Source organism: Limanda limanda, chromosome 23, assembly GCF_963576545.1.
Source record: "Limanda limanda chromosome 23, fLimLim1.1, whole genome shotgun sequence".
Classification (NCBI taxonomy): Eukaryota; Metazoa; Chordata; class Actinopteri; order Pleuronectiformes; family Pleuronectidae; genus Limanda; species Limanda limanda.
Window position 1 is genome coordinate 8,648,511 of NC_083658.1, and position 23,551 is coordinate 8,672,061.

At 46.4% G+C, this 23,551-nt stretch overlaps 1 protein-coding gene across 2 annotated transcripts; it reads right to left on the reverse strand.

Moving 5' to 3' along the window:
• Window positions 1-990: 990 nt before the first annotated feature.
• zgc:65895 (uncharacterized protein LOC393546 homolog) lies at window positions 991-22,182 on the reverse strand. Of its 2 annotated transcripts, none has more exons than XM_061067048.1 (3): window positions 19,423-22,182; window positions 4,389-4,440; window positions 991-2,755 (listed from the first exon to the last, which is right to left on the reverse strand). In XM_061067048.1, the coding sequence occupies exons 1-3, from the start codon at window positions 21,471-21,473 to the stop codon at window positions 2,492-2,494; spliced, it is 2,367 nt and encodes a 788-aa protein (XP_060923031.1). In that variant the 5' UTR covers window positions 21,474-22,182; the 3' UTR covers window positions 991-2,491. The 2 variants fall into 2 exon arrangements, with proteins under 2 accessions (XP_060923031.1, XP_060923032.1); XM_061067049.1 differs by lacking the exon at window positions 19,423-22,182 and adding an exon at window positions 4,778-5,086.
• Window positions 22,183-23,551: the final 1,369 nt, after the last annotated feature.

Consider the following 23,551-nt stretch of genomic DNA (forward strand, 5'->3'; position numbering starts at 1 on the left):
TATTTATCATAGTGAAATGGTTGAAAGACCCCAGATGTAAATGCTCTGTAGTCACGTTCAGCTGCAGCTCCAGTCTCCTCACATGACGTCGCCTTGTGTTGCTGCGCGCTCCTGTCTGACCGCATGCGGGTCCACGTGAGGGATGAGTGGGCGGAGCCAGCATGAGACGGCTTTAGGGGGCTCGTTGTACTAGAGCCAATGAGAGGGGCTCTCATAGAAAAACACTTCTGTGGAGGCCAGCCCCTCACTGCATAAGTAATGAGGTCAGGAGAGGAGGACACTATGCTGGTTAATGGGAATGCTGGGTCAACTGGGAGGCTGGTGATTTACTAGAACACGTGAACACCAGCTGCGTTTGCTTTTATATTGTGGAGCAGGTTTGGATGATTGAAATTCACACTTTATAGGTTTCAAGGACAAAAAGACTTAAAACCATTTAATATTTTAGTGACATTTAGCTGTTACCTGCACGTTTCTAAAGAAATACTCTGATACAAGATAAGTACATTCAAGAAGGATGTACATAGTACACCAAGGACAACAATCTGCTTATGAAGTGCATCTATACCAAATTGCATACACAGATTTTTCCCAAGATCAAGATCCACCATTAGAAATTCAAAAAAAAGCTCACACCGTGACAATGTTAAAGACATTGGAAAAAACGTACCTGATGCAATCCTGCATTAAAATTGCTTCTCCCTCGACCCATACTGCAAGTTTCGTTGAAATCCGTCCAGTTGTTTTTGCGTAATCCTGCTAACAAACAAACACACGCAGCTGAGAGCATAACCTCCTCGTCGGAGGAGTAACCTTGAAGCAACGCGAAGAAAGAAAAACAAACAATCCAGCTTTTTGCTCTTTAGTTTTCATTTTTATTTGAGGTGCAACTGTCTAGTGCAATTTTTACGTCACATTTGTGATGGGCTGAGGAACATGCACAAATACATAGACAATTCTGCTAGGCATTTTCAATTCCTCTCCCTCTCATTTTTGTTTTGTCAAGTGTCTCACTATTGTGTTCGGCGCTCCGGTTGCACTAGGAGCAACTTAAAACACACCCGGCTGTACAAAAGACATAAAAGAAAAACAGAAAAAAACAACCAGAAAAGAATAGTTCATTAAGAAACAACTACACGTGTCAAACAGTCCTGATCATTTGAGCGGGTGAGTTTGAAGCGTCGGCAGAGGAGAGGTCACAAGGCCGTGTGTCACCTCAGGAGAGACAGCATCTTATAGTGCAGAGGTAAATAATCCTCTTCCGGTCCCGCCCTGAGTAATGACATCACAGGTAGTTTCAATACCTGGCAAAACCATAGATATATATATATAGATATATATATATATGTATATACAAATATACGAATAAGACAACTAAAAAAACTTTTATATATGTATCTATGGTTAGAATCCAGGCACTTGGCAGAGTTTAATTGGACATTTGTCATATATACAGAGTTCACTACCGAGAAACAGTCACGTCCTAATTATTCGCCTCGCTGTTATTTATTTGTACAGACACTTATTACACCGATAAGAGCAAAAAAAAAAAAAAAGACAGATAAACAAGACAAAACACTCATTCTCATCCTTTCACAGCCCACCCTGAAAAACAAGGATTCCCTGCATAAATGTTTAATGCTCCATCCGAGAAGGGGAAAGAGCGTCAGGGTGGGGACGGCAACGGGAACCTCGGAAAAGAACACAGAGTTCTCCGAGTGAACAATGACACGCAGGTCATATCTTTTTTTTTTCCTCGGAATAACCAAACCCCCTCCCACTCAACCCAGAAAATAAAGTCTTCTCGTCCGTGTGCGGGTGCTGTGAGGGCTGAAACCCTTATTTGACTCCCATTCCAGATGGGACGCACAAATCTTCGTCCCCTGTCAGCATCGCCCGGAAAAATGTGCAAAAGGGAGAAGGGGGGGTGAAAAAGACGGAGAAACTAAAACAGGAAGCTGGTGAGTAAAAAATTGTGTGCAGATGAACAGCGTTGGGTTGAGGTGGGGCAGGGCGATGGCACGCTTTACACCGGGGGGTTGTGGGGGTCACGCGATAACGGAATTCGACATGCTCCCCATGATTGGCCGAGACCATGCGTTATAGCTCCTCCTTCCTCCAGTGGCCCCGAGACAACTGTCGGATCCTGTCAGCTCCGTCCTCCTCGACATCACCGCGACGACCAGCATGACGATTGTCTGAAGCAAAGTTCAGAGACGAAGCAGACAAATAAAAACAGGAGCCGGTGCAGCTCCAGTGTCTTTCAGTTAAATAAAGATGTGCAACAAAGGAAAGTTGGTTTTCGTCGTCCGGGTTACGGTGAAGTGTCCTTGAGACGGTGGCATAGTCGGTCCTGATGCTAGAGTCAGTTCACAGTATGGCAAGACTCCATCTTCATCCTCCTCCTCCTCCTCCTCCTCCTCCTCATCTTCTTCCTCCCATCCCCTCTATCTCTCATCCTCCGGGAGCTCTTCAGTGTGCAGGTTCTGAGTTACGCGGACGAGTTCTGTGCGGAGGGGAGGGCTTGTGCGGTTCCGACGGCGACCGGGACCGGGGGCTGAGCGCCGCCGGTGGGGGAGCCGTCGGTCTGGACCTGGGCCTGGAACTGGGCCATCTGCTCGGGGCTGGCCAGGTTCTTGAGCAGGTTGTTCTCCTGCTCCAGCTGAGTGTTGCGCTCGATCAGCTCCTTGATCTGCTCCTTCAGCACCTCCACCTCCTCGCGCACGGCATACATGAGGTGGCTCTTCACCAAGTCCTGAGAATGAAGGGAGGGAGGGGGGGGGACAAAGAGCGAGAGATGGTCAGCTAAATAATTCATCAGATTCCTTCTTCTACGTTTCCCCTGAGAGGAAAGAAACTACATTTCTGGTTCAAACCAGTCTCCTTGTTACACAACAAAAACAACACACGCTCAAATAGGCTTTTTAAACTTACCACAACAATAAGTCATGTTAATAATCTGAAAATGTTTGGACAATTGATCATTTGAAGAAAAATATCTTTCTACTTCTTCTCTACGTTAAAGATTCAATAGAATGTTTCTGGAGTTGGACTTTTCCTCAGACAAAGAAAATACTTCTTAAGGTGTCGCTTTGGGCTTCATTCTCCACTCTTGACTAAATTAATGAATTGTCATAATCAGATTAATCGATAAGAAATGGCATTGTGTCATTTTTCAAAAACGGATGCTGAAACATCTGCTGGTTCCAGCTTATTAAAAGGGACGATTTGCTCTTTTTATAATGTTTAATATCCTATTTTTCTGGGTATACATTTAGAGTTTTGAGCTGTTGATCGGACAAAATCGATTTGCAGGTATTAAATATTCAATAAGATGGATTGTTAGTTGCAGATGTCATCACTTTTGATTCACAACTTCCTAAATCATCCCAAATTCTTTATTTACTCAGTTTATAAATCTGGAGACCTCTGCACAAACATTAACCACGTTGCCTGGAGGGCTTGAAAACACTCTGGTACAGATCAATGTGTGACAGCAGAGTGCAAAGGTCGAACCAGCCTCATAAATCCCTTTAACGCTCTCGAGGATGAAACCTCCTCAGAAATAAGGTTGTAAAATCAAGAGGGCTTCGTGACAATGATGTGTTTTGCCGGGCGGCTGCTGCAGAAAGCGGGATTTGCTTTTAATAATCCCACCTTCCCCTCCCTCCGCAGGCCCGCCCCTCCTTCCTCACTCCTCCTCCCTCTCCCATGTCCCGGGAACAAATTGTTCCTGCATCGGGGGTGGGAGGAGCCAATGGAAGGCCGAGTTATTTATACCGAGCCAAGGGGAGGCTGCTGCTTGCCTAGCAACACAGGAAGGGGGAGGGAGGGAGACAGGGTAGGGGAGGATACATGCTTATGAGAGAGAGAGAGAGAGAGAGAGAAGAGGAGGCGGAGGGAGTGAGGGATGGCGTGTGAACCTTAGCCTGGCCCGCATCAAGTTGCCAACAAGCCGGAGGTCATCGGTCCAAACCGTGACAGAGCAGGAAGCTCCTGTTGCCTCTGAGCATACCAGCAGGTGCACACGTATGTGCGGGAAAACATTGGTGTTTTTGTTAGCGTGTTGCCCCCCCCTCCTATCTATTTTTTCTTTTTTTAAACACGTACAGGACACAGAAGAGCACCATCATGCCTTCCATTCATTCATTCATTGACCAAGAGCTCCTTTATGCTCGTTGTATTTAGAACCTTCGCAATCAAAACACGCATTCCCATTGTGAATAAACAACGACAGGGGATTTATGTTGATGGTACAAAATAAAAGCAGGTTGAGTTCGATGTAAGAGTCAGTGCAGGGGGGGGGTTACATAACACTGGCACAAACATGTACAGAATGGGATCGGGCTTCTAAATATACACAGACACAATGAAAAACAGCCTCTTACCATTGCTTGTTCGATCTTGTTGTCAATAGCCACCACACTTGCACCGGAAGAGCTGAAGGACAAGAAGAAGAAGGGAAAAATAAATATATAAATAAATAAATGGGGATTTGTTGGAGGTTTTCAGTGTGACATCAGATGAGCACTGCAGTGTGTCTGTGTGTGTGTGTGTGATGGAAATGTCTCCATCAAGGGCAAACTGCCAAACGCAGAGATGTGAGATCTATCATGTCACTAAAATAAAGAATCAGGATGACAGTCTGCAACAAAGAGAAGCAGATGGAGGCTGCAGGGTTGTTTTTTTTCCTGCTGGTGGAGAATCAATGACATGTTCCGTTCGGAATCCAGCGAGCAAACAAAGCCTCCTCCCGGACCCGGAGGCATTCATTTACCTATTGTCGACCCGGACCGCCGCTCTCTCCTTCCCCAGCACCGAGGACAGAAACGAAATCGAGAAATTCCTCAGTTGACAAACGCCAAGGTCCATCGCCACCGTGTAACACTGGGGATTCATGCCACCCCGTCCATGAACACCCGGGTCGGCGGCGGTGCGGAGAGGGAGCCCGGCGGTATAAAAGTAGAAAAGCTGCGCATTCTCCTGTGCTGGAGGGCAGGCTGCGGCGGGCTCTGCTCACCGGAGGAGGACGGTGCGGTGCAGCCGGAGGAGGACGCGGGACACAAAGAGTGAAGACGGCTGCCCTCCCCGGCGGATCCGTGCGGGGGACCACAGCGCCAGCGACCGCCTGATTGGCCGAGAGGTGGCGCTCATTAGCATAATGCGTGGCGTAGAGCGGCGCTGCGGCGGCTGTGATTGGAGGAGAGCTCATTTAGGCAGCGTCGCTTCTATACCTGCTTCGACGAGTTCTATAAAAGACCGCATCCGAGTGAAATACACGATCTAATGCACGGAATGCGACAAGCAGGCAGGAAGTGAAAAGGAAATAACAAAGCACGGTTGAGTTTGATGACATGTTTGGGGATTCAAAATGTGCTGTTCAGGGAGTGTAGGTGATGGGAAAACTTTCCTCAGCAATAACAAGCTGTCATGTGAAGCAATGTCTCCCCCTATTGGCTGGAACCCAGCTCTAAAAAGCAACACAGGATGCCAAACGGACTGACACAGGCGTAATGTCATCTTAGAGAACATGATCAATTGCCGGGCTTGACCAGAGCAAAGAGCTGACCTCAGCAGCGGCCAGCCGTCAACCGAGAAGGTAAATAACCCCAGAGGGTCAGTAGGAGGAAGGTGTCAGATGGCGGAAACGCCGGAGGCTGAGTTCAGATCAGTTTGGCTGAAGTGGGAACACACTGTGCTTTACAGAGGAACAGGACCACCCCTCTATTCTCTGTTAATCACGAGGCGTTGTTACACTTACACACACTGGTTTGCGGTTTTTTGACTGACAGAAACTACAATACTGATATGACTCACTTCTTTTAGTGATTTAAACAAACTAAAAAACAGTCAATCGACTGATGAATGGAGTAAGATCTACGTTCACAACCATATCAATATCTCCAAACAAGATTTTCACACTTATTTCCTTTTCAGACATAAATAAAAACTTCAGAAACTACATGGTTCCTCTCAAGGGGTTTATCCTCACGATTAAAACCCACGAAGAATATCGTAAACATAAATTTGGTTGCAGCCATAATTTAAAGAATTGTGAAGTCTTACGATTACACACAACTTGTGATGTTATCTATTAATGCCACACATGCAATTGAAACCTTTATACGGGCGACTTAAAATACAAAGAGGCCGATTTGATTATTGTTGTGAAAATGACTTGGAGCGTCTGATCCGATCAATATTTCACTTTAATTATTCATCGATTTATGCACTCTGATGTGATTTGCTCTGAGATATGTCGGCGTGGACTGAGGTGGTCGCTATGGAAACCTTGGGAGCAGCAGCACACAAAGAAAAAAGGAAGTGTAACAACAGATGAGGTCAAGAAGGACAGAGACTGACACGAATAACCATTGAGCTGCGCCTGCTACAGTCAGGGTGTGGTTTTCTTTGTAGACTTCTGACCACACACAGACACACACACACACACACACTATAAGAGCTTTAACAGCAGTCTAAAGCTTGGAGCTGCAGTGGGGCGATGTCTGACTGTCCTGCTCTAAACACCAGCAGGAACTGGACCGACTGTGCGTTGGACTTTGGAGATCTGAGGGGACAAAGAGAAAAGCTCCTCAAGCTGCTCATGTCTTTGTATTTCAGCAACTCCAGCTCTGTCACTGACTTTAGCTGCGTCGTCACAGGACTGGGAAATGGTGGAGTTGAGTGATTTTACCGTCATATTGTTTATTTTCAGACATTAATCATGTGTGCTTGTGCAAAAAGTGTTGGAGAAAAAAGGTTAAAATATAGCGTTGGTTTAAAAAAATAAAAATAACTGTACATATTGTCCACCTTAGGGAAGTGTGTTTGCAGGTCTGACAGTTTGTACAGTGGGTTTTGGAGAATGAGGTCTATTGGTGGCCTGCTATCTGAGCAAAGGAAAGTAAATATGGGCAGACTGGATCAATTGAGGAACTAGAACATGATGTTTATCAGACAGTTGATATTGTGTGTGTGTGTGTGGGGGGGGCTAAACTGAAAGCAGACAAGATCACTTTTCTGACTCGGTCTCAATCTGAATGAGCACTAGCCCAGCACACTTTCACATTCACACACAGCGTCAGGTGCAGCATTATGCGTGTACGCATGTACAGAACATCATGTCCCAGAACATCCATGGACAGCTGAGCGGGAGTTTACACAGGCTGGTGGGATGAGCCTTCATGCCTTGTAGCAGGCAGAGGCACGCAGCCGCTTTCACCTGCAGTTACACTTCGCTGCAGGTGGAAAGACATTTAACCGGCGCAGACGTAACAACAACAACAACAAGTGTCCCACGGATACAGCAAAACAAAGCCACTGTGGAGTCGACCCCGGCCAGCGCCACACTAACTCCACCCCCCCTGACAACATGACAACACTACAGTTATCGTTACCTCTTCAAATGCGTCTCCAGGTCCCAGAAGAGCAGCTTCAGGGCCGTGGTGTCCCTGCCCTGCGCTCCTCCTGCCCCGGCCAGCCCCTTCTCTCTCATTGATGCCCACCCCACCGAAAAGCACCCCCGAAACAAACACAATGATAACCACTGCACCTCCTCCGTCCTTCTGACCCGCGCCCTTTGGCCCCAACCCCCTGCTCCTGTCCGCTCTGGGAGCTTCACATAGGGGAGCCTGACCAACAATGGAGACCACTAGGAGCTGTGTGTTGGACGACAGGCATGGGAGTAGGAGTGCGTGTGCATACGGCGGGAGCGCGCCTTAGAGTGTTAAGTCCTCCCGATTGCCCCCTTGCTAAGCCTGAATCGCAGATACGCTCTCAGACCATCGGGCGCATTGGCGACGGGCGATAGGAGGATAGGTAGTGATGTCACTGCGTAAGTCACCCCCCCTTCTGTTGTTATGTAAACTGTCAGCAGAGATTAGGGTGATCCATCCAATAGGATGAGCTACTTTTGACCACACACCAGCAGCACGCTCTAGGCCTGCCGATAAGCCCCTCCTTCATCCGTTTCCTGCAACACCCTCTCAGTGATGGTGATGGACACAGGAGTGCTAACCTACTCTACATCTTCACGTATCACTTTATTGTGGAGAGGTGCACATGCGCTTAAATTGCCTGAATATCCCACTAAACGTCCACCTCTCGCATCACGTTTCCTCACACGAGCAGGAGGATGTGCATGTTGTGGAAGGCATGCCTTCAGACGGCCCTGTCACTGCACATCAGTGGATGCTCACTGGACACACATACACACAGTATGGGTCTTGGGTGGAGCACGCCTCGCATGCACCTCCATGGCGGCACCCAGGCAGTCGTGCACACAGTCGATACTACAGGCGAAACAAAGACAAAACAAGATGGCTGGCTAGACGGCGGCTCAAAGAGCTGATGGCGAGCAACACAAATATGAAATATAAACTCAAAACGTGTAATGACACTGTATTTTAAGAGTGAAATCAAAATGGTGAGAACAAAAAGGAGAGGCAAGCCTGCTTAAAAGGTACTCGTGGTGGACAAAATGGCGGCAAGGGACACACATGGCGAGTTTTTTGGGTGGGTTTTCAGGTCAACGCATGCAGTGAAATATTAACCTCATTAGTTGAAGGTCACGACTTCCCTCAACTATGCGTCACTAATCCAAGAAACAATCTACAGCCTGAGACGAGAGCAGCGAGGCGCCGAGCGATTTATGTGACAAAAAAACGCTTCTCGTTTGAAGCCGCCACTCGTCGCTCAGTATTTCTGTACATTGTGTACTCGCAGGTCTGGGATGGGGTGGGGGGGAGTGGCGGGGGGTCAGTGTGCGCATGCGCCCTTAGAACAAAGAGTCGAAACTGGTCGGGAAAGAAGTGCTCGCTGATGTGGAGACAGTTTGCTCGCAGCCATTCGCGAGTGACGCAGCCGACCCGGCTCGGCCAATGGCCAGAGAGCTTGACGTCACTGCATCACAGATAGCCCAGATGGGATTCACTCATTCATTATGTATCCTCGTCCAGTCAAAGCCTGTTTGTGTGACAAAGGGCTGACCCACTTATTAACAAACTCACATCATGTATATTTACATGACGCTTACTTCACGTTGAAGAAGTTGGAAGAGTGTGATGAGAAATGTGCGTGAAGGAAAATAGCGATGAATAAGACCCCAAACCAAATCCCTGTCTTATTTACTATATCTTACATAACTGAGTTTCCTGTCCAACTAGTATACAACAATGTATAAAATAGCCTTTAACTCTGTGTACATGATGTGCAGCAACTTCACCATCACAACACTCTTTCTGTTCAACTCTATTTTATACCAATGACTTCATCCTCTACCTTCATAAAAATAGGGTCATAAACACATCTACACAGGAAAGAAAGTGGTGGTGGTATACGTCGTCCCCACACCCTGTGGAGATTATACAAGTCCACGATGTGGATGTGGAGGGATAACACAAACGAACAGATGGTGCTTGCATTGCCCGCGCAGTTAAAAATATAATGTTTTCCATAGCAGAACAAGGCGTGAGCTATGTTTCAGAGAAGTGGCACCTATCATTAAGAAGAGCTCCTGCTGGTTTCAGGCACCTAGCTTTGGAACTAGGTCAAAGAGATGCTCAATTCTGCACTGTTTGGTTTTTCGGTTTGTATGATACAGATGCTGCACAGGAAAACCTGCAGGGGATATTGTTTTTAAACCATACAAAACAAACTGTGAGAGCTAAATCAAGGTATATAGTGGCGTATCTACGAGCTCAAGAGGCTAGATGTTCTGGAAAAGTGAAAAACAACCAATAATACCTCAATGCCTTCCCATGTGTTTGCTGTACAGTAAGTCTCCATCCCTTCTCCTGCTCTTTTACCTCCCCTTCATCCCCTGTTCGCTCTCACAAAAGCGTCAAGCTGAGTGTAAGTAATGTTTCCGCCTCACTTTATTGTGCGGTTTGAGTGAAAAGCAGAGCCGGGCGCCCGGGCGGCAGTGTGAGGTCCTGAAAGAGATCCAGCCCTGCTAAACAACTGCAACTCGTGTGAAAATACTAGGGAGGGATGTAAACTGCAGCAATAAAAAGTCACAACACAACTTGATGTAATCACATGGGTTTGAGACAAAATAGAATGTGGACACTTGTATATCGTGCTCCTGCTTCTATCCCTATCTTTGCATCCCTCTCTTTGCTGCTGGGAGACGAGAGCTTGCGTGTGTCTGTGCGTGTCCGTGCATTCTCTTTGTGTCTCCCTGTATCCATCAGTATGCGTGCGAGTGCGTGCCCGTGTGTGAGGATGGGGAGGCTAGACTGGCAGAATCCGGTTTGAGAGGCTTTTAACGCTGGCATTTACACAGAGGGAGAAGCGAAGCCGAGAGCAAGATCAACGCTGCGGCACAAACACTCCACTTGAGAACAGGAAGATGTCTTTTCCCTTTCTAAATTTAGAAAAACATAAGAAAGGGGAGCACTGGGAGGAAAATACAAATAAGATTCGCTGAATATTATAATTTAATGTGGACCGGCAGCATGTAATCATTCCTGCGTTTTCAAGGTATAATTTCAGAGCCCACCAAGGTGGCAATAAGAAATCAAACCCTTCTTGTTTGTAACTGGAGACGATCTCCCTCGAACTTTGCCTAAACACAGACGAAACAAGATACAGGAACACCCCCGAAATTCAAACAATTCTCATGGCACCACAGAGCTCCGGGGCAGCGGTTCCATGCGGCGTTCGTGCATCAGTCTCTGCCATGCACGCAACGCCTTACATAACCAACCTCTTTACCATATTGGCCATGAAAGAGCAAGAGAGGAAGGACTGAGATCCAACGTATCTGGCTGGTTGAGTGACAGTGCAGACAGGCCTTTTTCTTCTGATGGATGAGGTATTAACTTTCAAAGGTCTCGCACATTCCCTGTCCCTGGTGAGGGGTGGACACGTTTCAGACAGAACGCACGGGAGGATTCCGGGAGGATTGTGTGATACATTAAAAACGCTTAAATGATGATGTCAATACAGACGAGATGCTGTCAAGCTTATTAACGGTGCTGCGGTTTACAGCTCTTGTCTGCATCAGTTCATGTCCAGGACATATTCTCAATCAATAGACACAAATGCCTCTCCCTATTTCTGAAAGCTGAAGACAAGAAATTGTTTCCAGTCACACATAGAAGCTAAATTTGGGGAATGTTTAGCAGTAATCATCCAAAACTGACTTCAAAACAATGAATCCGTTACTGAGATAGTTGCCAATTAAAATTTCGTGACAACTTATTATCTTACTTATCGTTTCAGCTCTAGTACGTATGCAGCCACAATTTCACAGAGGCTCAAAATCGAGGAGACAGCATGCTCGGGTTCGGAATTTGGCAGGAACAGCAGAGATTAAAAGGAAATTTGACTAAAATAAACACCGATATCTCATCTCCTCCCGCTTCAGCGTGTGACTGGATGACTCACAAACTGGCAAAGAACATCTCCGTACGTGCGTTTGTAGTTGCAAGAGCTTTGTATGCTCACTAAAATAACTTCTGGCTCTTTGTGGGCAGTTTACACACATAAAATCCAACGACTCCCTCCTCGAGCTCTAATCCAGGCTGTAAAATAAACATTATACAACCTCATGACACGGTGACTACAGAGAACATCACAGGGAGTAAAGATACAGACCCCCCCGAGTCACATGGACCTGCACAGTGTTTCTGTTTCAGAGAGAAATACTGTCGGTTCTTAAACAGCGAGGGTGTTCTCAGCAGCGGTTGAGAAACGTTGCTTTAGGCTCCCCCCCTCCGACTGTTAGAAACTCACTCGGGTCGCCGCGTGAAGCCGGCGACCCGAATGTGTTTCTAACAGTCGGAGGGGTCAAGACCATGACACTAAACGTTCAGAAAAGGCTTTACGCAGAATTATTATTATTTCTTTTACGAGAAGAGTCGCCGTAGGGGAGGATAAATATTAGTCTTTGACGGGCAGGAGAGTAGTCATGTTACTGCGTGTGAGTCGAGTCAGAATGAAGCAACTGGGAAAAAACTTCTAGCAGGGGTAACTGGTAAATATTATGGACAGATTAACAAGAATTAGAATAATGATAATAAGGGATTCACTAGGAAATATTATCTGCAAATCTGATTAGCTGAGAAAATGATCAGTGGAACAGTTACCATGCACTGAACGCTGTATTTTCTCTGGAGCAGGTGCATGTGTGAACGCATATGTCCGAGTGAGAGGTTTGTCGTTTCTGCAGACTTTCTCCACCTGGCCTCCTAGAATAAAGTCTGTGTGAAAGGCAAACTGCAGGTAAACTCCGTGGCAAATTCTACAGATTTTGACCCACAGGTCATGTCTGAAAACAGCTTCTGTGTCCTTGAGGGGGGACACCACCCCTGCCTGCTCGGTGTCCTACTGGTGAACCTGACCTCTGACCTTCCTGTGGAGAAAGCAAAACATTCAACAAAGCCTCACGATACTCTAATTTCCATCTGGGCTCCGAGGGCCTGGCACCATAAACGCCTGGAGATGACAGACGCAAAGTCTAGCTTGATGTTTTCTACTGTTGTCGGGCCACGTTGGCACTGTCATGTGGATGTTGGATGTTTACTTTAAGGCAAAACTTCCACAAACTTTGGTGGAACTGGAAAAGCACAAGTGGCTTAGTGAAAACCTGTTTTTTAGGATACTGCATTCACAGGAAGGTCTTAAAGAAAGGTTTTAGACAAATTCATCAATATTTCTACATTCAGGGTTTTATCTGGTTAAATTAAAGACTTATTACGTTGAAATAACGAAAAGAAATGACACTGAAGGTAATAAAGTATAAAGTGTATAGGAAAAGCACAAGGTATCACTGATAACATGAACAATGGCTCTGTTCAGATCAGGTGTCTCAGTGAGATATGACCAGCCAGCATGCAAAATACCAGGACGCCCTGACACTGAATTAATAACATTAAATGGAGCTCAGTCACAACTCGTGCTTTTCCCACTGTGACATGTCAAAATGTCCGCCATGAAATATCCCTATTGTGAGTGAAGTTGGAGACTTAGAGACACCTGCTGCTGCATGTGAACAAAAGCTGCACGGGGGGGCGGGGGGCAGGGGTGGGGGGTGTTCTCCTCTGGCAGCGAGCTCAGCTGGAGGTTTTGGTTCCGAAGGTTCAATTATAGGATGTGAAATAGCGTCACGTTTGTTTTGCTGTCGTCGGGTGTGAGTGCTGGCAGGGACCGGGGGACTCAATCAAGAGATGGTGATCGACAGAGAGAAAGAAATTAACCGCAGATTCGTCCGTATTGAAGCAGGAACAGCGCCTCACCTCCTCTTTACCGGTGGTTTTCCCTTAAGGGGAGAGAAGCAGTTCTGTATAATTAAAAACACACATCACACACATCGTAAACCACCCGCACAGATGAACTCATAAACGACCCGCGAGCAAACGGACAGAGACATGCCCAAACACATATCACATCCTCCAGGGCCTGCGACTTCCCTTCAAGAATCTGCAGCTCGGCATGAAGGCACAAGGCAAACAAACGTGACACCCGTGCACCCCCCCTCAACTTGTGTTGTTTCTCCAAAGATGGTGAAGCTAAACAAAAAAACACAACCAGCCTCATAACGATGGTATAAGTGGAGTCTACAGTAACAAGTAATCAATTATTATTAATATTTTGATGATTGACAAAAGATTTCATAATTTCTTTGAAGCTAAATTCCAAATATTTGTGGGTTCCAGCTGCTCAAATAGATAATTGATGGCTTTACCTTAGTCATACATGACACCTTATATCCAAAATCACTCACTTACTGAAATTTAAGACCAAAATCAATTAAATTTAAGACCCATAATTGACGTGTTGAAGTTTTCTAGAAGAAACTAACCCTTGAGACACACCTCTATCACAATAACTAATTTTATAGTGCTATGGAAGTATCATAAAATTTATGTTAACATTAACATTGAGATACCTCTCATCTATAATCTAAGACTAATACGTAATATTTTGAGAATTTACGACTTTCTAAGGGCTTAATATTCAGGTTATTAAATGTAAAACATTTAAGGACACCCTTTAGGTCTGACACAAATTAATTTCTTTCAATGATACAATAAATAATCCAGAATAAGATTACCGGTGTAATAATCTGACTCATTTATAAATCTGCCAAATGAGATATGATATGATATTGGTCTTCTGCCGCCAGTGAAGTAGGTTTTTACACAGAGCTGCAGATATAAAACCATTCACACGTGATTCATTAAATTGCGTGCAGGAAGGACATTTCCACTTGGCTGCCAGGCACATTTTAGGTCAGTGATTCTCAAAGCACGCCACCGTTATATAAACCACTGATGACCTGGTTCAGGGGATTCATGAGCCAAGACTGCCACCTTGTGGTGAAACAGCAATCCGACAACATGAAAGGGTGGAAAGACAGTGAAGTTAATGCCTCTGCTGGGGCATGATTTAATGTCACGTCTCATTACCACAGTAATGAAACTAAGAACCTTCCACTGTGATTAACGGCTGCTGACAGGCAGGAGATGCCACCCAGGAAATAAGACGCAACATGTTGTTTCACAAAGCTGCCGTCCGACTTCTAATGTCAGGATCTGTCAAACCGGAATAGAGAAGTCATGTTACAAGTACCTGCTTTTCTTAAATCGCATTACAAGTTCAGCTCTGTGCGTTCAAATGGTGTGAACAGAAAACCTTAAAAACCGAGGCATCATATACTGAGATTCAAAATGAAATGGGGAAAAAGGACAAGTGGAGCAAGGCTTCATTCACCTGTCACACGAGTAAGCGAGGGAACAATTTATACATTGTTAAGTGACATACGAGATAAAGTTGAAGTGTAACTCCTCATGCACTCCCTATTGAAACCTTTATTTTCCCCCTTAATCCATTTTTTTTTTTTAAATGTATTTCCTTAACCTAACTACTTCCTTATACAAAAAGATGTTTGTAAATTAAGTCTCAAACAAAATGTCTTTACATGACATTCGTCAACATGCCAAAATCTGAGAGTTAGATTCAAAACCTTTTACATTTCATGTAGAACAACGTGAAGTGAATTCTTAACTTCTTCCTGCAACATAATCCATTGGGGATTATGTTTTAAACTTTTAACTGACGCAGTGGCTTATTCTCATCTTTGTTGTGCTCAGTCATTTCCGCGGGTATAAACCATCTGACATTCTTATCTTAGGGTGTTTTCACATGAGCCATGGCTCACAAATGTTTGGTATGACTCACCAGTTAAGTTTTAAACGTTCATACCATCAACAGACTTAGGTCATGTGTGAGGTTTTACCCACAATCGAGGCATTCAACCAAATATTATCGTTTACACGAACGTGCACCAAGGACAAAGAGAAGCTGAACTTACAAAACACACAATGGGAGTGTTGCTTTGTTTCCTCTCTTTACATAGAAAAATCAATGTTTACAATCTCATATCTATAACCTTTAAAGAGGATTTTCTTCAAATCTCATGTCATTGAAGTAATTCTCCCTTTGACAGAAACTCCGTGCACTGGTCTGTGCCGAAGGGGACTCCCCACCTGTCGCCTTGTAAAAGCTGGATTTTGGATGGCGAGCCTTTTAAATACAGGCTTGTCAGTAACAACAACACATACATATATATCACAAGGTAGAGCCGGTAAGACTGCAGTGCCTGACAGGCAGCTTATCACCACAAAAGAAAATGTATGATCGACAGAGTGAAGTGAGTGAAGGCACCGGATTAAAGCAGCTTTCATTCTCACACAAACCCTTTAAGGGTTCAACGGGTTTAAGATCTTTGAGTCAGACCTAACCGCAACCCTCACTCAGGAGCAGAAATTATGACAGAAATAATAATTTGTAATTTATCTTGATCATTATCGATATTAAAAGATTATGCCAGTTTCCATCTAGTAGTCCAGCCCAAGCTCAAAGTGCCTTGAAATGACAAGTAAACCAGTAAACTAAATTTGCAGTACGTGCTGTAAATACTCTTATCTTACAGCATAAAGAAACCAAAGTAAAGGGAGCTCTGATCTGCGCCTGATCTTCTACTGATGAGAGACCGAGGAGAGAGGGTTATAACATAATCAGAGCTTTTAAACGCAGATAAGCTTTACGTATTGCAAGTGTTCAGTTCCGAGTGAGCTCTTTCTCTGATGTGCTTGGTTACAACAGAAGGATTCGTCCCTGTTACATCAGATCCTGCTGGGTGGTTGTCAAAAAGAAAGTCATGATTCATTAATTAATTGATCATTATCTCTTCACTTTGCCTTCAACCTGTAATCTTGTGACTGCTTGGTTATATTAAAACTTGCATTACTGCAAAAACAGCTGGTCGGGTTTAATTAAATACTGCAGCGACATACAGAAACTTTGTAAAAAATTAGCTCTTCGTGTAAAACTGTCAAGAAGCTACGTGTGAAAGTTTTATGGGCAAACAATCTCTATCGTGCATCTGTAACTTCATGGTTCCAAAGGATGAGTTCATACGTATTAACTGCCATATATAATACAGCAGTACTGTACTATGACACCTGACATGTCTTTGACATGTTCTTGGCTGAGAGATGGATTGTGAAAACTCAACAAATCAGCACCTGATGCGTTCATGCATTTTTGGAGCACAGAAAAATATTCTGAGAGGGCAAACAATGTCTTAAACCAGAGTGTTAGACACATTCATGGACCCAGGAATTCATAAGGTATAATTCCGGGTAAAGCTCTTTGCTGTACTGGAAGAAAGACGCTCACTGTTCTCGTGTCAGTATTTGCTCTGCAGGCTTTACTGTGTTGCTGTTGTTTGTAAAGCTACAAACAGCAAATGAATTCTCTGCAGCCTGTGAGCAAATTTGTATTTCTCTCGAAGTTAGAACACAGAACATTTACATATGACAGGTATGACACATTTATGAGACTGATTATGTGTTTTGTGAGAGTTTTTTTCTCCTACTGCACATAGCTATCCAAATGTCAACTTCTACTGGCACAGGCCTGCGGGCTGAAATTCCACCTGGGGAGGAAGGAGGACCCGATGACAGCGCTGGCCGGGAGTACTCTCACCGACGCATAGAAACTGACAACAAGCAGGTGAAAACACACAAACACGACCAACACACCCTCACGTCAGGGCTTCACAACGTGCACACATGATTGAGGGTTTTCATCGTCCCGACATCTGCAACAAAGAGCTTTGAAAGAGCCAAACTGGACGAGCTACAACCGAACCTCAGAGTGAATATGAATAATCAACTCAGGGCCCCTTATTCAGGGTTTCTACAGGTTTCAACAGGTTAAATGTAAGACCTATGTCAACTATAACAGATATGAAGGCAGAGGAGTAGGTATGTATAGTCTTTCCCACAGCAAAGAGAGTAATTATCAGTGCCACATTAATAATATTGTATTTTTTTTATAAAATACCATGCTAATATCTGGATCATTGGCAACCACTACAACACTATGGGACATGCAATCTTAATTTTTTTTTGTTATCAAGTAGCAATAAACAAACTAAAAATGTAACAAATATAAGACCTGCATAAATGTATCATAATCCACATGAAAGCCACACCAATAAGTCAACTACACAAATCCTCAGAGCAATTTTTGATTAAATGCTAAATAAAGAAAATCTCCAAAATGATCTGATGTCAACTTCTATTCCCTCTCTTTTATCCCAGTAAACTGAAAATAGACACAAGACAAATATTGTGTGAATTTATCACCCTTGTTCATAAATAATGTTTTGTGTTGTTTCAATAGAAGGAAAACCAGCCCTTCTGCAGCGGATTTCTTTACTGTCAATATTGATAGAGGTGTTGTTACCGGACAACCCGGCTGTTGACTTATTCATAGACACTGTGCTCTTTTCAGTCATCAGCATATGCGGGTGCACATGCCTGATGGTTTGAGGAAAAACCTGCATGTGACTTGGCCTGATAAGCTTAGGAGGAAATGATTTAAGAGTGCAAAGAGAAGACAAGACTAGAAAGAAAAGGGTTGATGCGCCACGGTCTGCAAAGGGAAAGGAGGACGGAGAGAGAGAAAGAGAGGGTGACAAAGGGAGAAACACACAATACGAGACTGAAAGAAAACAGTAACAGAAGCGCGGAGCCGGATCGCAGCATGACGTGACCATGAATATAAACAAAGCAGATACACACACACGGAGACTAAGACGCTTGCAGCCGCAGCACAGAGGCCGATTGACGGCGAGAAAACGGTCCGACTTACAGAAAGAAGGCAAGGAGATGACATGCAGAACACACAAACACACATGTAGCAATGATGGGCTGCCACGAAAGCTTCCCCACAGAATAGGGCCCGGCTCTGTCTGCAGCCACTGATGACTCAGACCACATCAACACGAAGCCAGCAGTTATCGAACCCTGTCTCTCGAGACACAATCTGAGCTGTTGGAAATGAGTAATACCTTTTTGCTTATTGTGATAAGTGATTACAACTACCTCTGATGCACAGCCACGTGTTTCACTGTATCAACAGTTTGCATTTGAACCCAATCCAAGAGGATGTTGTATATTTTTAGCTCTGGGTTCTTGGGTGAGGCTGACCATGCCCAGAGGAGCTCCCATGATACCCTGCTCTCATCATTGTTGTGCTCACAACGTGAATATCCTGCCTAACAAGAACAGTGCTGTAGTAACACTTGCAGCTGGAGTTCGACATGCAACACAACTCCCGACCAGGACCCCTTCATCACAGCACAGCTGGATATAAGAGGGATTTTTCTCCACACCAACCTTATGTTTATCTACCTGCAACTGCAACAACCACTTATGAGCAGCAAATCAAACAGGAACATAGGACTGATTAATTGCACACATAAATAAACCCTTCTGCACGTCCTTTGGAGCTGAAAACCCCCCCAACAGATCAAGTCTCTGATAGAAGAATAAACCTAAGGGGCGAAGAGGAAAAAGGGTCGAGTTATGAAAGAAGGAGAGAGGAGGGGTAGCATGAGGCTGTACAACAGAGAAAATGAAGCCCTCCTGACTAAACAGTCCTGAGATAAAGGAGGTAGATATGAAACGGTGGGGGGGGGTTGACCAGAGCAGTGCATCTGCTGAGTCACCAGTCACCCTCTGTGACTCAGCAGCTCCACTGCTGCCATTCCAGTCACTGATATTCTTGCAAAGGCAATGTGGAGTGAGCCGTTTGTCTCCCGCTGTCTACTGAGGGCCGACAGATCGGCCTCAGGGGGACAGGGGATCAAGCACATGTCAATCTGAATGACAGAAACCCAGTTGCAGGAGGCAGTTACATGCAGAGCTAAGGCTGATTGGTGGCGAAAATGGTTGAGCTGGTAAATCAGGTGTGGCTGCTTCAGTGGTGTGATGGTGCAAAGACACATGTGAAACAATTATGTATTTCAGCTGCAGCTTGAACTACAATAAAAAGAACTGTCATTTCAATTTCAGCAGAAAAACAGCTTGCATTAGAATAAACAGTGCTGTCCGTCCTCACCTGTCCTCCTCTCCTTCAGCATGCTGACCCCTGAGGCCCGCAGCAGCAGCCACCATCAAGGCACTGGCCTCCGCCGACATCCCCATGTGGGCCAGTGTTCCAGCGGCACCGCCGGCCTCGAAGCCCCGGTCACCTCCTGCCACCGCCAACCGGGGGAGACCCAGCAGGCCCTGGTGCTGGAGCAGGAGCCTCTGGGCGTCCTCCAGGTGGGAGGTCCTTATGGAGCTCCCTCCTCCGGGGATGTGGGTGAGGGTCGCGCCCGGGGTGAGAATTGGCTGGAGGTCAGCTTGCAGCGCGGTCAGGGGCATGTAGTGGGTCCCGTGAGTGTGCGCAAATGGGACTGTGAATCGGGACTGCTGGTGAGGTAGGGGCTGAGATGGGAGGGTCTGCGGCTGTCCTGCAGCAAAAGATCCCGGAGCTGGGGCTACCTGACCTTGGTGGGCCAGCTGCTGAGTGATGCTGACCTGTGCTGGCTGTGCAGGGACGCCTGGAACTGGTGTTATTGGGATACCCGTTCCGTGTGGCAGAGGAGGCTGGACCTGAGTCTGGAAGGGAGCGGTGGGCTGGATGAAGTCTGGCTGCCGGATGCTTCCTTGGGTCATGACCCCTGCATGGAGCTGAGGTGCTGGGTAACCTCCCTGGGTTTGAGCCTGGTTGGGGTCCACGGCATAGGGCAACTGCTGGGGTATTCCAGGCAGAGGCTGACTTCCACTTAGTTGTGGTGCGGCTGTAGGGAGAGTGACAGGTGCCACGGGTTTAGGCATGTGAGCTCCACCAATGACCTCTTGGGGTGAAACATAGGTCACAGGAGTAGTCTGGGCCAGTCCCTGTGGCGGGCTCTGCATGGCTTGAGGACTAGTGAAGTCCAGGCTCGGCTGCTGATAGGGCTGCAGTGTGTGAGGTGGCTGCACAGCGGGGACACCTGGACTAATCCCAGCTGTAGCTGCTTCACTATCTGCGGCCAGCTCCGCACCTTTTGGCGCCTCAGATACAGCTGGAGGAGGAGTCTCCTTTTCATAATACTCGGTGCATGTCCATCTGCCCTTGCGGAAGGGCTCAGAGTTAGTGTCTAGCTTGACCACCCTAAAACGAGAGCCAGTAGCTGTCTGGGTTTGGGTGTGCTGGCTGTGCGTGCTGGGGACAGCAGCGGGCGGACCGGTTCCTCCTCCACCAGAAGCAACCTGCCCACTTGCGCTAGTGTTGTCAAAACCTGCAGACCCAGAGGGAGTTGCACCCGTCACATTTGATGTGTTTACACTGCCCAGTAGATGTGCATCAGTGGCCGCCCCACCAACAATAGGGGTTAATGGTTGACTTGTCCCACTTGCAGGTTTTGTGTTATCCAACCCCAGTGTCCTCTGGGACATACTAGGCCCAGCTTTGGAGGCCATAGATGGGCTGGAGCTAGCCAAAGGAGCAATGGGAAGTGCTGGGAGCTCGCCTCCTCCCAGGCTGTCAGAGTGATGATGGTGGGACTGGCCGGGTTGCTGGGGATAATATTGATGATGCATGGTCCCATTTACGATCGAGGTTTGCTGCTGAGACCCCTGGGGGATGGAATGGGGCTGAAGGGGTTCGTTGGGCGACGCGAGCCCGGGTGTGTCGACCCCATGGAGGCTGTTCAGTGTCTCATCGGAGGAGCTTCTCTCCGGGACCCCTGTGTCCGTGGCCCGGGACACGGACACGTCCAGCATCTCGGAGGAGGACAGGTCCTCGGTGTGAGACTCGTCCATATCATCGTAGCTCTCCGTGTCATCTGCCAAACTGTTGTTGCCGCTCACGTTGATCTGAGCCGAGGTGACACTTGTGATTTGGAAGCCACTCTTCTTCTTCACCTGGGCGCCGGACACTTGGGACACTTGGGACGGGGGCTGGTGGTGGAGTCCCGGGGAGGAGGATCCAGGCTGGGTCGGGTTCTCGTCCACCGCGTTGACCCCGGGGCCGGCGGCGGCGGAGGGGCCGGTCGCCCCGCTGCTCCCCCTCCGGTAGTGGAAGGCCGCTTTCCGGCTCCCGGCCGCGGGCGGGTCTCCAGGGAAGTCCTGGTGCTGCATCTTTCCCCGTGGAGGAGTTAATAAAAGCCGAAGAAGAAAGTGGCAGGCGGCTGCTGGCGCTACCTACCAGCTAACAGATGCTAGCTAGCTGGGTCAGCTGCAGTACCGCGATACTACCGAGCCATAAGTGACAAGTCGGGTGATTTATGTCCTTTAAAAATCAAGCTAATCACGCTGAGGGCAGAATCACGTGTGGCCAGTGTCCTTCTTCTTCACTCGAGTATCAATCCAACTCCAGACTGTTGGATAACTCGATTTAAACAAACAAAGAATGGTGGATATTCTAGCTAGCCCTCAGTTAGCTTAAAGCCGTGTTGGGTGGCCAGTAGCGATTAGCCACACTCTTGAACTTGCTCTGGCTTTTTGTGTTACCACCGATCCCAGTTGTCTCCTGGATGTCAACGTGAAGAATCAAGCGAGCAGAAATCGGCGGAGCCCCCGACTCGTGGACGTGCACGCGGGTGGTCCTCCTCGTCGCTGGCCGGTGAATGTCGCAGGAGAAGCGGCTTCCATTCCTCTCCCCGGGACGTCAAGTCCTCCACGAAAAACCAAGACAACCCTGGCGCTGGGTGGATACGTGTCCCCTCCGGTTAGCAGGCGGCCGTGCGCGGGTCGTGTCTGTCTGTGCAGCGGGGGACAGGGCTCGCTGAGTCCATCAGAGACTCCGGGTTTGCTGTCTCATCGCCGGCGAGCAGCAGCAGCAGCTAACGGGCTGTCAGGCTCCGGGAGGGAGGGAGGAATGCAAACACTCCCCCTGCGCATGCGCGAGGCGGCCTGCTCCTCCGGCCCGGTGCAGCGTTCACTGTCCAATCGGAATTTGTGTGATCCGCGCAGTCGTGGACGCCCGGATCATGCAAATCTCTGTTATGTATTCGTATATAATTGTCTTGATTTGATTATATATTTACATACGCAGCATTTTCGGTCTATTATTCTCTTGTCGACCTCATTCTGACTTATGCAATATATGCATTTACCCGGTGTTTGGATCAATAACGTTTTTGTCTTGTCTAACTTTGAACATTAAAGAAAAGCATATAACAGGTATATGGATATGTACTGATTATTATTGTGTTACAGCAGCATGTCGAGGGCATTTCACACGGAGCAAAGTGACATTCAAACAGCACAAAATAACACAAAATAAATTTTAATAAACATAAACACAATGTGCAAAAACTACATACTTGCTAAGTAAAATGATACACAACAAAGTACTAGAATACACAGTGAAGTGCTAAATATAATAGAACAAAGAATAAGCCTATAATATCTATGATCAAATAATATGTATATGACACAATCAACTTTTTCACAAAGTACATGTCAAGAGTGAGAATGTCCATTTTACAATTTTTACTGAGTAACTGAAGGCAGCATGAGGCTCTGGGTTGTTTATTTTCTCTCCTTGGTCTCCACTGTTTTGGAAGTGCTACTGTACATGGCCGTTCAACACAAATCACAACATAAATCATAGAAGAGTCTTTTTTTCCCTCTATGCAAATAACATTTTGATGCACAATATTAAGTAGAACCACCTCATGTAGGACCAGGCTAGAGGCTCAATACAAATTACTTAACAAACCCCTCATATAGATCAGACATAGCATGAACCCCTTAGGTTCTGTCATTTTCTTTTGTACCTGCCTTCTGGCATGTTAAACATAATATATAGCAGGCATGTGCTGTCAGAGCGAAAGGTGAAGTCGATGTCAAGAGAGTTGAGAAATGCCTGCCGGAGCACTTCTAGCATGTCAGCTTCATAGCTATTCATAAACACATCACATGCATCTGTAGGGGAGGGCGAGTTACAGGAAAGTTCCACTCTGAAGTCTGATTCCAAAGGTTGCGTAATGTTGAAACCACAGAAAGTAAACAGAGGGATGTATTCAGCCATGCTTTCTGTAAACGTTCAACCTCAACACTGCTCCTGGACCGTCTCTGTGTCAACAATGTTTTTCTTGCATGGACGCGGGACAGTTACCGTTCATCAGCCTCTACTTAACGTAGTCACAGGACTTTTATAAATAGGGAGCAAGATTATGTACACAACATTTTTGTGATTTTTTCAAGAAATA